Source organism: Leucopleurus acutus (assembly GCF_964270905.1).
Source record: "Leucopleurus acutus genome assembly, chromosome: 2".
Lineage (NCBI taxonomy): Eukaryota > Metazoa > Chordata > Mammalia > Artiodactyla > Delphinidae > Leucopleurus > Leucopleurus acutus.
The window spans coordinates 166,706,886-166,721,528 of NC_139143.1; the positions used below are offsets into that span (position 1 = coordinate 166,706,886).

A 14,643-nucleotide genomic window follows, 5' to 3' on the forward strand; every position below is an offset into this window, starting at 1 on the left:
ACCGGGGCATTCCCAACAGAAGGAACAGCAGGTGTAAAGGCCCTGAGGTGGGAGAGAGCTTGTTAGAGGAACAGAAAGCAGACCCACAGCGGGCAACGTAGAGTTGGGGGGGAGGCGAGGGGAGTGGGTGGGGCTGTGGTGGAGCAGGACCAGAAGTGTGGGTTTGGTTCTAAATTCAGGAGGGAGCCAGGAAAGGCTTTTCAGCATTGTGTAAAATGATCACCCCGGGTGCCAGAAGGGAGAGGGATTGTAGCTGGCAAGAGGCACAACTGGGAGGCCAGTCAGGAGGCAGCTATGGCAGGTGTGCAGGCTGGAGACGATGCATCTCGGTCAAGGGTGGCCGTGGTAGAGGTGGAGGGAAGGGGGTAAACTGGGGCCGTGGTTTAGGGGCACAGCCAACAGCCTTGCTGATGGAAGGCATGTAGGTGCTGATGGAACAAAGGGTCGGGGTTGACCCCTAGGCTCTTTCTGGAGTGCTGGCAGGGTGAGGATGCCAGTGACCGAGATGGGGACGACTGCAACAGGGAGTGGGAAGTGTGTGCCCTAAATACAGTCAAGAGAGCTCATTTTGTCCGGGTCAAGTTTGAGATGCCTGTGAGATCTCCAAGTAGGGGTATCAGTTCTGTGGCTGGGGGCAGTTCCAAGCTAGAAAGAGATCAGGAGAGGGGTGAGAGACCCTACGTGGCAATGGAGATAGCCGGGAGGGTCTGGGGACTGCCTGCTGGGACCCCTTGTGCTGCTCAAATTATACAACATTACAGAAAGCACCAAATACCCTGCCAGACAGTGTGGACATTGAGTGATTCCAAGCACAGGGACTTGGCATGGACCATGGCTCCCAGAGGGCATTCCTAACTACGGGGTGCCTCTACTGCCGCTGGGCTCACTAGTCCTTCTCCTGTCGCCTTTGCCATCACTACTGTTACTATCACAGAACCACGCAGAATGTGGGCTCTGGAGTTCGATCACCTGGATTCAAATCCTGGCCTTGCCACTCACACCCACTAGCTGAGTGACTGTGGGTGTGAGTGCCCTTCTCTGTGCCCTGGTTTTCTCACCTGTGAATTATAATAACAGTAGTACTTAACTCAGAAGGTGAAGTGGGGCTCAAGTTGATCAATGCTCCACTCGCAGCAGAGGGCCTTGTTCACAGCAATGACTCAATGACAGTTAGCTGTCGTGATTCTCAGAGCCACGGCCATCGCTGGCCGGCGTTTATCAAGCACTAGCTATGTGCCAGACCTTGTGTTATCTAATATAATCCTTACGAAAACCCCAGGAGGTTAAGATCTTACAGTGAGACCTGGTGAGGTGAGGTACTTTGCCTGTGGTCGCACAGCTAGAGGGTGATTCTGCCCAAGTCCGTGTGCCTGCCAGCCACGATCTTGGCCAACCCTGTCTACTGTAGACAAGGACAACGGCCTGTGACCCATGGCAAGAGACTCATGATGGCATCGTTACTTCCAGAGCTCCTGCAGTTTGGTCCGGGACCCAACAACTTGGTCCCCTCTTAGGTACATCCCCTGCACGGGTCCACCAGGCCAGGGACTGCCCCGTCTGCTGTGGTTTCCCTTTGACCTTCCTCTTTAACTTGTACCAGGAGCTCTTTAGGAGAGAAGCCCCAGGGAAAGGGCCTGAGGCGATTCTGCTGGGCAGATGCCACTTTGGGGTGGGGGCCAGGGTCTGGGGGACCAGGGTCTCTTATGAGGAAACCTGACCCAAGACTCCCCCACCTCTACCTGAGCGTGGGTGGCGGGGTCCTAGCTGTGGAGAATGCACAATGCCTCTGCCTCAGGCCCGTCACGCAGAGAAGAGGGGGAGTGGGAAGAGGCTTCTCCCACCTGGAAAAGTCCCCTCCAGGATCTGGGGCTTCCGGAAGCCCACGTCAAGACTGGCATTGCAGTGACCAAGGCCTGAGAGGCAGAGAAATAGGTGGATACTGGCGTGGGTCTGGAGTCAGAGAGTTATGGATTTGAATCCTGGCTCCAGCATTTAGTAGCCAGATGACTGTGGGCAAGTTTTAAAAACTCTCTGAAAAAAAAAAAAAAAAAAAAAAAAAAAAAAACTCTCTGAGCTTCAGTTTCCTCATCTGTAAACTGTGGGTGACATAACACCTGTCTCTTTGAGCAGTTTGAGGATTAAATGAGAAAATGCAGGTACAGCATTTAGCACGATGCCTGGCCTGTAATGTAAGTGCAGCAAAGAAGAGGTACATAGCCGAATACCATGTCCTGTTTACATTCATCCTCTCAGAAGGTCACCTCGGGGGAAGTTTCTACGAAGAATTCTGGGGGTGGCGGAAATAACAGTGCTCTCGGGCAGTTGGCATTTAAGAAGGGGTGTCCTTGATAAAGCCAAGGATAAAGGGGCAGAATCCTGAGGCCCCAGAAGAGTGGACTAATGAGGTTGAGCAGGGACACTGAGCTGCACAGTACAAGGAAAGGGGGAGCACTGCTGGTGGGTTTGGGGCAACGATGCCCTGGCTCTCTCAGCCTTGCACTAGAGTTGTAAGATGGTAGCTTCTCCCCAGTAGGGGGCCTATTGGAATTTTCCTTTCCTCAGAGGCTGAGTAGCCCTGGGGAGGGAGGATACGGGTAGAACCCCAATGCCAAGGGCCCCAAAGCTTCTAGGCATCCAAGATTGTGCCCTGGAATTGGCCTGAAATGGTGGGGGCTGGGGTGGGGAGGAATACAATGTAGGTTCCTCCATTCCTACCTGAAATTTGTGAGTCATTAGACATCAAAGGGAGCTGAGGGATAGTTCTCTAAAATTATAGTTAATTGAGGAAATTTCAGTGGAACTTAAAGACAATCATAAAGTCATAAACTTGGAAAGGCAGCTATCAGCATAACACACCTGCACCCTAGAATATACATGACTTAATAACAATGGAGAATGCCCATCGCCACAGAAGGAGAAAGTGTAAATTAATATTTTTAGGAGTGTGGTGTCAGCTGAAGGTTATATTTTATGACTCTGAAGTTGTAACCATGAAATATGATACCTTGTTTAAAGTGTGAGAAAACCTCCAAACAACTTTTACAGCGTCTTCAATCAAAACAGAATGGCGCAGGAACAAGGGTGTCAAAGGAGCCTGAGAGACAGGGAAGACTCCAACAGCAAAGGTGCCAGCTTCAGAGTAGACAGGCGCCTCTGGCTAGAGGGTCTTAAGCTCCGAGTGCTCAGTTCCAGCACAGTCTGGAAGTCGTTGACTAAAACTGGGAAGTCTGACTGTCTCAGGATGGCTTACCAAACTGCTATCAAGCAGGGAGTGTTACCGAGCCAAACCTGGGTCTGCTCACCTGATGCACAGCAGAGCCAAACTACTGACACAGGATTGTGGTGAAGGAAAGTACAGCGTTTATTGCAAGGCCAAGCAAAGAGAAGGGGCAGCTCATGTTTAAAAGACCCGAACTCCCCGATGGCATTCACGCAAGGGTTTTCAAAAGCAAGGTGAGGGAGAGGGTCACGGGGTGCCTGATCAGCTCGCAGACATTTCTTCTGATTGGTTGGTGGTGAGGTAATTGGGAGTCAACATCATCAACCTTCTGGTTCCAACAGATATGGGTTCTACATGCTGGTGGTCAGCATGCAGTTAACTTCTTTAACCTGGTGAGGGTTTTAGTCTCTGCAAAACAACACAAGGATATGGCTCAGGATATTGTCTATAGCCCTTGAGGTGGAACTAAAGGCCCTTGACTTTGTTTTATGGCCAAACTATTGTTGTTTTGTCTTGCTTGACTCTTTTCCTTTGTTTCTGCATTGTTCCACTTTTCTAATTAAATGTACTCTTTGGGATGCAGGGAAGGCCTACGACACTAAACCTTTTTCTTTTTTTTAACACCTTTATTGGAGTATAATTGCTTTACCATGGTGTGTTAGTTTCTGCTTTATAACAAAGTGAACCAGCTGTACGTATACATATATCCCCATATCTCCTCCCTCTTGCATCTCCCTCCCAGGCTCCATATCCCACCCCTCTAGGTGGTCACAAAGCACTGAGCTGATCTCCCTGTGCTATGCGGCTGCTTCCCACTAGATATCGATTTTACATTTGGTAGTGTATATATGTCCATGCCACTCTCTCACTTCGTCCCAGCTTACCCTTCCCCCTCCTAGTGTCCTCAAGTCTATTCTCTACATCTGCGTCTTTATTCTTCTCCTACCCCTAGGTTCTTCAGAAACTTTTTTTTTCTTTTTAGATTCCGTATGTATGTGTTAGCATACGGTATTTGTTTTTCTCTTTCTGACTTAATTCACTCTGTATGACAGACTCTAGGTCCATCGACCTCACTACAAAAACTCAGTTTCATTTCTTTTTATGGCTGAGTAATATTCCATTGTACGTATGTGCCACATCTTTATCCATTCATCTGTCAATGGACTCGTATGTTGCTTCCATATCCTGGCTATTGTAAATAGAGGTGCAATGAACATTGTGGTACATGGCTCTTTTTTTTTTTTTTTTTTTTTTTACTGAACCATTTTGAACCTTACTAGCTAAGTTAGCTCTCAGCTAGATATACTTTTTTTTTTAACATCTTTATTGGAGTATAATCACTTTACAATGGTGTGTTAGTTTCTGCTGTATAACAAAGTGAATCAGCTATGCATATACCTACATCCCCATGTCTCCTCCCTGTTGCATCTCCCTCCCACCCTACCTATCCCACCCCTCTAGGTGGTCACAGAGCACCAAGGTGATCTCCCTGTGTTATGCGGCTGCTTCCCACTAGCCATCTATTTTACATTTGGAAGTGTATATATGTACTTGCTGCTCTCTCACTTCATCCCAGCTTACACTTCCCCCTCCCCGTGTCCTCAAGTCCATCCTCTATGTCTGTGTCTTCATTCCTGTCCTGCCCCTAGGTTCTTCAAAACCATTTTTTTTTTTGTTTTAGATTCCATGTATATACATGTTAGCATATGGTATTTGTTTTTCTCTCTCTGACTTACTTCACTCTGTATGACAGACTCTAGGTCCATCCACCTCATTACAAATAACTCAATTTCATTTCTTTTTATGGCTGAGTAGTATTCCATTGTATATATGTGCCACATCTTCTTTATCCATTCATCTATCGATGGACACTTAGGTTGCTTCCATGTCCTGGCTATTGTAAATAGAGGTGCAATGAACATTGTGGTACATGACTCTTTTTGAATTATGGTTTTCTCAGGGTATATGCCCAGTAGTGGGATTGCTGGGTCATATGGTAGTTCTATTTTTAGTTTTTTGAGGAACTTCCATACTGTTCTCCATAGTGGCTGTATCAATTACATTCCCACCAACAGTGCAAGAGTGTTCCCTTTCCTCCACACCCTCTCCAGCATTTATTGTTTGTAGATTTTTTGATGATGGCCATTCAGACTGTGTGAGATGATATCTCATTGTAGTTTTGATTTGCATTTCTCTAATGATTAGTGATGCTGAGCATCCTTTCATGTGTTTCTTGGCAATCCTGTATCTTCTTTGGAGAAATGTCTATTTAGGTCTTCTGCACATTTTTGGATTCTGTTGTTTGTTTTTTTGATATTGAGCTGCATGAGCTGCTTGTAAATTTTGGAGATTAATCCTTTGTTAGTTGCTTCGTTTGCAAATATTTTCTCCCATTCTGAGGGTTGTCTTTTTGTCTTGTTTATGGTTTCTTTTGCTGTGCAGAAGCTTTTGTTTCATTAGGTCCCATTTTTTATTTTTGTTTTTATTTCCATTTCTCTAGAAGGTAGGTCAAAAAGGATCTTGCTCTGATTTATGTCATGGAGTGTTCTGCCTATGGTTTCCTCTAAGAGTTTGATAGTGTCTGGCATTGCATTTAGGTCTTTAATCCATTTTGAGTTTATTTTTGTGTATGGTGTTAGGGAGTGTTCTAATTTCATTCTTTTACATGTAGCTGTCCAGTTTTCCCAGCACCACTTATTGAAGAGGCTGTCTTTTCTCCACTGTATATTCTTGCCTCCTTTATCAAAGATAAGGTGACCATATATGTGTGGGTTTATCTCTGGGCTTTCTATCCTGTTCCATAGATCTAATTTCTGTTTTTGTGCCAGTACCATACTGTCTTGATTACTATAGCTTTGTGGTATAGTCTGAAGTCAGGGAGTCTGATTCCTCCAGCTCTGTTTTTCTTTCTCAAGATTGCTTTGGCTATTCGGGGTCTTTTGTGTTTCCATACAAATTGTGAAATTTTTTGTTCTACTTCTGTGAAAAATGCCATTGGTAGTTTGATAGGGATTGCATTGAATCTGTAGATTGCTTTGGGTAGTAGAGTCCTTTTCACAATGTTGATTCTTCCAATCCAAGAACATGGTCTATGTCCCCATCTGTTTGTATCATCTTTAATTTATTTCATCAGTGTCTTATAGTTTTCTTTTTTTTTCTTTTTTTTTTTTTTTTTTTTTTTTGCGGTACACAGGCCTCTCACTGTTGTGGCCTCTCCTGTTGTGGAGCACAGGCTCCAGATACACAGGCTCAGTGGCCATGGCTCATGGGCCCAGCCGTTCCACGGCATGTAGGATCTTCCTGGACCGGGGCACAAACCCATGTCCCCTGCATCGGCAGGCGGACTCTCAACCACTACGCCACCAGGGAAGCCCCTATAGTTTTCTTCATACAGGTCTTTTGTCTCCTTAGGTAGGTTTATTCCTAGGTATTTTATTCTTTTTGTTGCAGTGGCAAATGGGAGTGTTTCCTTAATTTCTCTTTCAGATTTTTCATCATTAATGTATTGTAATGCAAGAGATTTCTATGCATTAATTTTGTATCCTGCTACTTTGCCAAATTCATTGATTAGCTCTAGTAATTTTCTGGTAGCCTCTTTAGGATTCTCTATGTATAGTATCATGTCATCTGCAAACAATAACAGTATTACTTCTTCTTTTCCAATTTGGATTCCTTTTATCTCTTTTTCTTCTCTGATTGCTGGGGCTAAGACTTCCAAAACTATGTTGAATAATAGTGGTGAGAGTGGACAACGTTGTCTTGTTCCTGATCTTAGAGGAAATGGTTTCAGTTTTTCACCATTGAGAATGATGTTGACTGTGGGTTTGTCATATATGGCCTTTTCTATGTTGAGGTAAGTTCCCTGTATGCCTACTTTCTAGAAGGTTTTTATCATAAATGGGTGTTGAATTTTGTCAAAAGCTTTTTCTGCATCTATTGAGATGATCATATGGTTTTTCTCCTTCAATTTGTTAGTATGGTTTATCACATTGATTGATTTGCATATATTGAAGAATCCTTGCATTCCTGGGCTAAACCCCACTTGATCATGGTGTATGATCCTTTTGATGTGCTGTTGGATTCTGTTTGCTAGTATTTTGTTGAGGATTTTTGCATCTACGTTCATCAGTGATATTGACCTGTAGTTTTCTTTCTTTGTGACACCTTTGTCTGGTTTTGGTATCATGGTGGAGGCTGATGCCAAAGGAAGCTGATGGTGGAGGCTAAAGGTATTTTAAAAACAAGAGGTGGGGGATACTAGGGGTGGGAAGGGAAGGGTCTGTCCCTGGGAATATCCAACAGGATCCTGCTTGGTTTCAAGAAGTGTGATGTAATGGAGGAGACCACAGTCCTGGTCCAGAGAGACTCAGCTGGAATCCTAAGTTGGCCCCGTACTGCATTACCTTCTCAAAGTTACCTTCTGAACCTTTCTGACCTTCAGTTTCCTGTATCATTTATTTGTTCAACAGATATTTATTGGGTGCCTGCTATACACTAGGAAATGTGGTAGCTGCTGGGGACAGAACAGACATGGCCCCTGCCCTCATGGACTTTACTGTCTAGACATTAAATAAATTACTAAGTCGATCAATTGATTATGGGAAAGTATGTGGTGCTCTAAAAGTATATGATGGGGAGAAGGGGTATTCTGTTTCTGGAACCGTCCTTGAGAAGCGACACTTAGACTGGGACCTAAAGGCTAAGCAGGGGCCAGCCAGGCCCAAGGAGGTAGGGAAGATGTTTTCAGAAAGAGAAAGTAGCACTTTCAAAGGTCCTTGGGCAGAGAGATGCTTGGTGCAACCGAAGAGCTGGGAGGAGGCTGGTGTGGTTACAGAAAGTGGGCAGGTAGAGGCTGGTATGAGGCGAGGCCCTATGAGGTCCATGTCAGCCCCTGGATAGGATATTCTGAGTGACAGTGGAGTTGTCGAAGGTCCCTGCTGAAGGGCGTGGTGTCGTCAGGTCTGTACTGTTTGGGATCACTCAGGCTTCTGTGTGAGGAGTGGGTGTGCTGGGGCAGGAGCGATGCTTAGACACAGGAGGGAGACTTCATGGCTGGGCTTGGACCACGATGTGGCTTAGGGTAGAGCAGATGCAGTGAAGACAGGAGACCGAATCAGGAGCCGCTTAGAAGGACAGACAGGCTTTGGTCACTGTTGCGTGTGGGGGGCAGGAGGGGTTGAGGATGTCCCCCAGCTCTGCCATGAGGCGTGGGGTGAATAGTGCTGACACCCCCCCTCCAAGACAGGAAACTGGAAGAAGGCTGAGTGTCGTGGGAGGAGAGGATGAGGACGGTCTTGGTCAGGGTGTGTTGGGAACGACATAAGATGGATACCTAGAAGGGTTTCTAGGACCAGGAACCAGGCAGGAGGCTGAGGAGTTGTTCTCTCTCCCCCAAGACCTGCTTCCGCTGCAGCCTTTCTGCTGCTGCGTCATCATCTAGACGCGCAGATCGTGTGGACTGCAGGCCTGTGGGAGCTCCTTGTCAGCCTCCTTTCAGGAGCCTCTGCTTCTGCCTGCTGCCCGTTAAATGTCTTCTGCCCCTGGCCGTCTTCGCTCCCGTGGAGCCAGCTCCCTCTTCATCCCGCCCACTCCTGGCCTCTTGGTCTCTAGGCTCCAGGCCCACCTGCCTATCCCTCTTGCGCTCACATTCAGCGTGGGGGCGGGGAAGGGGTCATCACCATCCCGCATCCCTGTCATCCTCAGCACTGTTACCCTGTTAGAGACCTCAGTATGCTCTTCCCCTCCTCCCCTTCACAGCCCACTCCTGGGTGGTGGAAGCCACATCCTCTTGCTTCTACCCCAGCCTCGTTCTTGAATCTCTTCTGTTCCTTCTCTTCCCTCCCACGGCCACGGGTTCAGGCTCTGACGTCGGGCACAGCCTCTTCACCGTTCTCCTCACTGCTTTCTCCCCACTGGGCACATTCGCCACCCCAAAACCACATCATCCATCCATCACGTGGGGACCAGGAGTCATCTTTCTAAAGCAGGCCTGGGCTTTCACTCGCTGCTGACAAACTGGCAAGTCTACCCGACACCTGCAGGGTAGAATCCATCCCTTTAGCAAGACCACCAGGGCCTTTCTGAGCTGACCGCTACCTTCCTCTCCACGTCCACCCCATCACACACCTCTGCATCCTGCACCTTCATCTGGAGGAAAGCCGACCGCTCCCCAAGCACACCACACCCATTCAGACCCCCTTACCTCCAGATGCCCTGTTTCCTCTGCCGGGAGCCCCTTATTTTTCTCTCCCTCCAGCACACTCCTACTCCTTTTTCAAGGTCCAGGTTAAGTGTGTCTTCTTTGACCATGATTTTCCTAACCTTCAGTGCAGCCAAGATGAAGCCACTATGGCTAGGGGTGTAGACACTTCCACCTGCTGTAGACAGGGCCAACGTGGGACTACTGGGGCCGGCAGGCCCAGTGCTTGCTGGGAGTGACATTGACAAATTCCCGCTTGCTGGCTGGCTCCTGTAGCTTATCTCCCTGCTAGTGGTCACGGTGAAGTGATTTACATCAGAAGGAGACAAACCCTGCCTTGAATGTCAAACTTCATAGGCTCCTGCCAGAGAGATACCCAGGGTGGAAATACCGTGTGATCTGATACAACAAACAAATAGCACCGGCAAACTAGATTTAAAGCTAGGCAAGGCTATCTGCCTACCTTCCCTCCCTCCCTCCTCCCTTCACGGGGCCTGGGCACCTGGATTGGAGGTAGTGAAAGAGAAAGGGAGGAGGGGGAGAATAGACCCGCAGCTCCTTTCCTTGGCATCCGAGGCCCTTCACAGCACAGCCCTTGCCTCCCTCCCAGCCCAGCTCCACCATTTCTGCCTTTGCTCTTTGAGTTCACACAGTCCTGACCAAGTCCCTAAATGACGCTCTCACCCCTGCAGCTGCCTTGCTCTTGCCTTTCTGCTGCCCAGGACACCCTTTCGCCTGATCCTACCAGGCAGTCAGCCCTCAGTTGAAGTGGATCCTGCCGGCTCAGCATTCAAAATGCAGTCAGTCACTGACTCCCTCTCACTAGTACCACCTGGTCCAGGCCACCATCATCTCTCTCCTGAACCATCACCGTAGCCTCGACAAGCTCCTTGCTTCTGCCGTCTTCCTCTTTGGTCTATTGTCTGCATAGCACCTCAAGGGATCCTGTTAATACACCAGTCAGATCATGTCATCTGCCCCGAACCATCCACTGGCTTCTCATCTCACTCAAGTTAAAGCCCAAGCCCTAACAGTGGCCTCAAAGGTCCTCCACGGGGCCTGCCACTCTCCTCCTCACTCCAGTGCTCCGGGCCCTTCAGCAGTGCCAGGCCTCTGCACACCATGGCCTTTGCACTTGCTGTTCCATCTGGAATGCTCTTTCCCCAGATAACTGTCTGGCTTTCCCTCTCCCTCCTTCAGGTCTTGGCTCAGATGTCAGCTCCTCAGCAAGGCCTTCCCTGACCACCTTTCTGCAATGTCCATACCCCCACTTCCAGTGCAGAATACTCCCCATCTCCGTTCTGCATTTATCACCACCTCACTCACCATAGGGTTTACTTATTTATCTTGGGTATTGTCTGTTTCCTTCTGACTGGAATGTAAGCTCCATGAGGGTAGGGATTTTCTTTTGTTTTATTTGCCAACGAATCTCTAGTGCCTAGAAAAGTGCCTGACACATAATAGGCACTCAGTAAACATTTGTTGAATGAATGAATGTTTCAACACAAATGTTGCCTCCTGTGTGAAGCCTTCCCTAAGTCCCATCTGCTATCACTGTGCCTCGACACCTCGGTTATAACAATTCGGGGGAGCCACTGTGTGTGAGAAACACTTGGGACAGGGATGAAATCAAGCTTTTCATGATGTAGTGCTGGTCCTGGCCCAGTGTCTGGCACACAGTAGGTGCTCACTTAATGAGTGTGGGAGGGAAACATTCATGAGTACCTACTGAGTGAGGTGCCTTCACTTCTGTGCTCATACATACCAGGGAGCTGGCATGTAGAAATGGGCTCACTCTCTTGAAATAGACCGTGACCCTGTAGAACGACATTCGTAAGAATAGTTCAGGGCCACTGAATAAACTCACTTTTATCTCCATCCCACACTGCTTCTGTTTATCCAACTGTCAGCTCCATCTCTCCACTGGTTCATCTCCCACACACACTCAGCCCTGGTGTCCAGAACTGAACCCTGGTTGCCTTCCGCACCACAAGATGCCCCCCTCCTGGGTTCCCTGCTGCAGGAAGCGGCACCTTTCATCCATCCAGATGCTCGTAGCTGAAGCCTGGAAATCATCCCTCCGGACCACTAGTCCTGTAGATTCTACTTCCTAACTATCTCTCAATCAGATCCTTCCCCCACCCCCCAGGGCCTTAGCTCAGATCACATCTGGCCTCACCTTGACTTTGGTGACTCTGCACTATCAAGGGCATCCTGCCCGCTCCCCCAGCTCAGACCTCGTCTGTGCCACGGCCACAGTGGTCTTCCTATGACGCAAATTTAATCCTGTTTCCTCACTGCCTTTGATCTTCAAGATGAAGTGGAAAGAAAAGGAGAACTTGGCACCAGTTGGGCATCTAACACATGCTAGTCTCTGGCTAATGCTCGGTACTGTCACATTAATTATGCCATTCAGTTGTCATAAGAAGCCGTTCTACAGAGAAGCAGAATGAAGCTTAGAGAAGTAAATCACCCAAGGTCCCGTGGTTGGCAAACTGTGGAACCTGAATTCAAATCTTCACCTTCATCATCCTAAAATCCATTTTCTTTCCAATATGGTCCGCTGCTTCCAATCTTTTTGGGCCCAGCACTCTCTGTCCTGGGGCTCCTTCTACATTTCCAGTACCATCGCCCATCATTCCTCTCTGTTCACTCTGTGTTAGGCCATCTAGAACTACTTATCTTAGATATGCCTTGTGCTTTGGGGCTTCCATGCTTATGACCTTTGGTTCTCTTTTCTCATAAATGCCTTTCCATTTCTTCTCTAATGATCTCCTAGTCATCCTTCAAAACCCAGCTCTAATGGCGCCTCCTGCATTAAGCTTTCCCAAACTGACTCACCCAAGCAAAGTAATGTACTATTTTATCTCTGTCCTCAAAGTGTGAATTATACTTCTGGGAGACAAGAATGTGTTGGTTAAGAGCATAGGCCTTGTAATCAGACTATTGGGCTTAAAAATCCCAGCTCATTTAATCACTATACGCTGTGCCTTTGGCAAATAACGGAAACTCTTTGTGCCTTGGTTTCTTTACCTGTAAAATGGGAATAATACTTCGTAGGGTCATGAAGTATGTAGAGTAGTTAGAATAGCGCCTGGCACAGTGGACATGCTTAATAAGCAGTAGCTTTGATTGTTGTTACTCTACTGCCTCTGATACACGTTTGAACCCTGATACTGCATTTTTCCTTTCTTTACAACTTAGTCCGTATCTCTAATACATGATATGCTAAGTGGATTACGATCACTTACTTGCATACAAGCTCCAGGAGGGCAGGCTTAGGAAATTTGGATAACGTCCACTAAGTCACCCAGCTGGAAGCCCTAGAGGAGGGATTCACACTGAGTCTGCAATAATTGAAAAACCAGTGCTCTTAACTACTTTATGTCAGAGCATGTTCCTTGGATCATTGTTTCTGAATATCAAGTCTCAGCTGGGATTTAGGCTGGAGCAGTGCCACTCCACCAGGATGTGCTGCAGGGATGAGTAAGACGTGGTCCCAGCCCTTGGGGATTCCCAGCAAGTTCAGAACCTAGAGTGGCAGACAGACATGTGACAGGTCACTCAAACAGTGCCAAGTACCGTGTCTGAAGTTGGACACTTTGCTCCAGGAGCACAGAGGAGAGAGCCATTTCTAAAAGCTTGGGGAAATGAGGCTTTACCGAGACGTGGCTTTGAAGTTGGGTCTCAAAGCATCAGAAGACTTGCTGTGGACAAGGGGCACCCCAGGCAGAGGGAGCGATGTGAACAGAGCCCAGGAGGTCTGACCACACACAGCACTAGAACAGAGCTGGCCTGGGCCCAAGGGGCAGGAGGGAAGATTGCAGAGGTCCGGCCAATCTGTGACGGGCCTGGAATGCCCTTTGAGTTTTGCCCAAGGGAGCTGTGCTGAGTTTTTGTTTTGTTCCCTCACATCTGAGGTGTACCAAGATCCGGTGGGAAAAAACATCCTGGTCACCACAGTCGTGACCGTGGAAATAAACGTGACAACTGATTTCTCCTTCCTTCCTGGTCGTTGCAGAACAGTGTGGTATCGTAGTTAAAAACGTGCTCCAAAGGGCACCGTTCACCCAACTCGTTAGCCTAGCTTGTTGGCTGTGTGACCTCAGGCAGGTTACATCACCTCCCTGTGCCTTGGTTTCCTCATCTGTCCATTGAGAGCAGTGATAACTAAAATTCTCAGAACGGGGTCTGGCACGTGATAAGAGCTTTGGAAGTGCTTAGTATCATTGTTATGAGGCCAACTCAGACTAGGGTCTTGGGGCACCCTCTCTGCACGTCATGTCCCAGGACCCTCCCTGCCTCTCGTGGGTGAAGCGCAGGATGAGTACCAGGGCCTGGGAACCTGACCGACTCACGGTGAGCCTCCTGTCTCTGTCCACAGCGGACGACGCATGCGGCGGAACCCTACGGGGCCAGAGCGGCATCATCTCCAGCCCGCACTTCCCCTCGGAGTACCACAACAATGCCGACTGCACCTGGACCATCCTGGCCGAGCTGGGCGACACCATCGCCCTGGTCTTTATTGACTTCCAGCTGGAGGATGGTTACGACTTTCTGGAAGTCACGGGGACTGAAGGCTCCTCCCTCTGGTAAGCGTGCCTGTCCGCCCCCTCCCCTGTTCCCTGCAGCTGTGGCTTACTGGGGTGTGGTCCCCTCAGCGCCTGGACCTGCAGCTGAAGGCCCCTTTGCCACTTCCTCCACCCACTGCTGAAGAGCCTTCCTCTCATCATAATGAGAAGTCACTATGTATTTTTAGAGCTGGGGTAAATTTTTACAGTGATTTTGGTATCTGATTTGAAGCACGTCCTTGCTGAAGAATTACAGGATGGGCCTTGGTCGAGTGACTTGCAGTAAGACTAACAGTGTTCTGGTCTCAGGACATGGACAGGGTCTCAGTGAAATGATTTGAAATACTGTTCCATTTCTGGAAGCATCCAACAAAGGGGATAGAGCCCTGAGTGGCGGTTGCTTTTCCCATCCCCAGGGCTCTGAGATGGGACAGGCATTGTGTCGCGATTTCTGCGGGAAGGACTAGCCTGCTCTATCATTCTGGCTTTACCGCAAAGCGGGGCTTTTGGGATGTGTACTCCGCTGCCATGGAGACCCGGTGTTGGCAGGTTTGGGAAGAGAGGGATGATGAAGGCTCACCAGCCTTAGTTGCTTGTGGTCTCCCAGAGACGTGCCCAAACTGAGGTCGACTTTGGGAGTGTTTAGCTTCCTG

General features: G+C 48.3%; 1 protein-coding gene across 1 annotated transcript in view; it reads left to right on the forward strand.

Annotated features, from left to right (window-relative positions):
- CSMD2 (CUB and Sushi multiple domains 2) overlaps positions 1-14,643 on the forward strand; it is a gene marked incomplete at both ends in the record, with an annotated part of 666,422 nt that overhangs the window by 235,380 nt on the left and 416,399 nt on the right. The window contains 1 exon segment of the mRNA XM_082863599.1: positions 13,804-14,011. Coding sequence (XP_082719725.1) covers positions 13,804-14,011 — 208 coding nt within the window.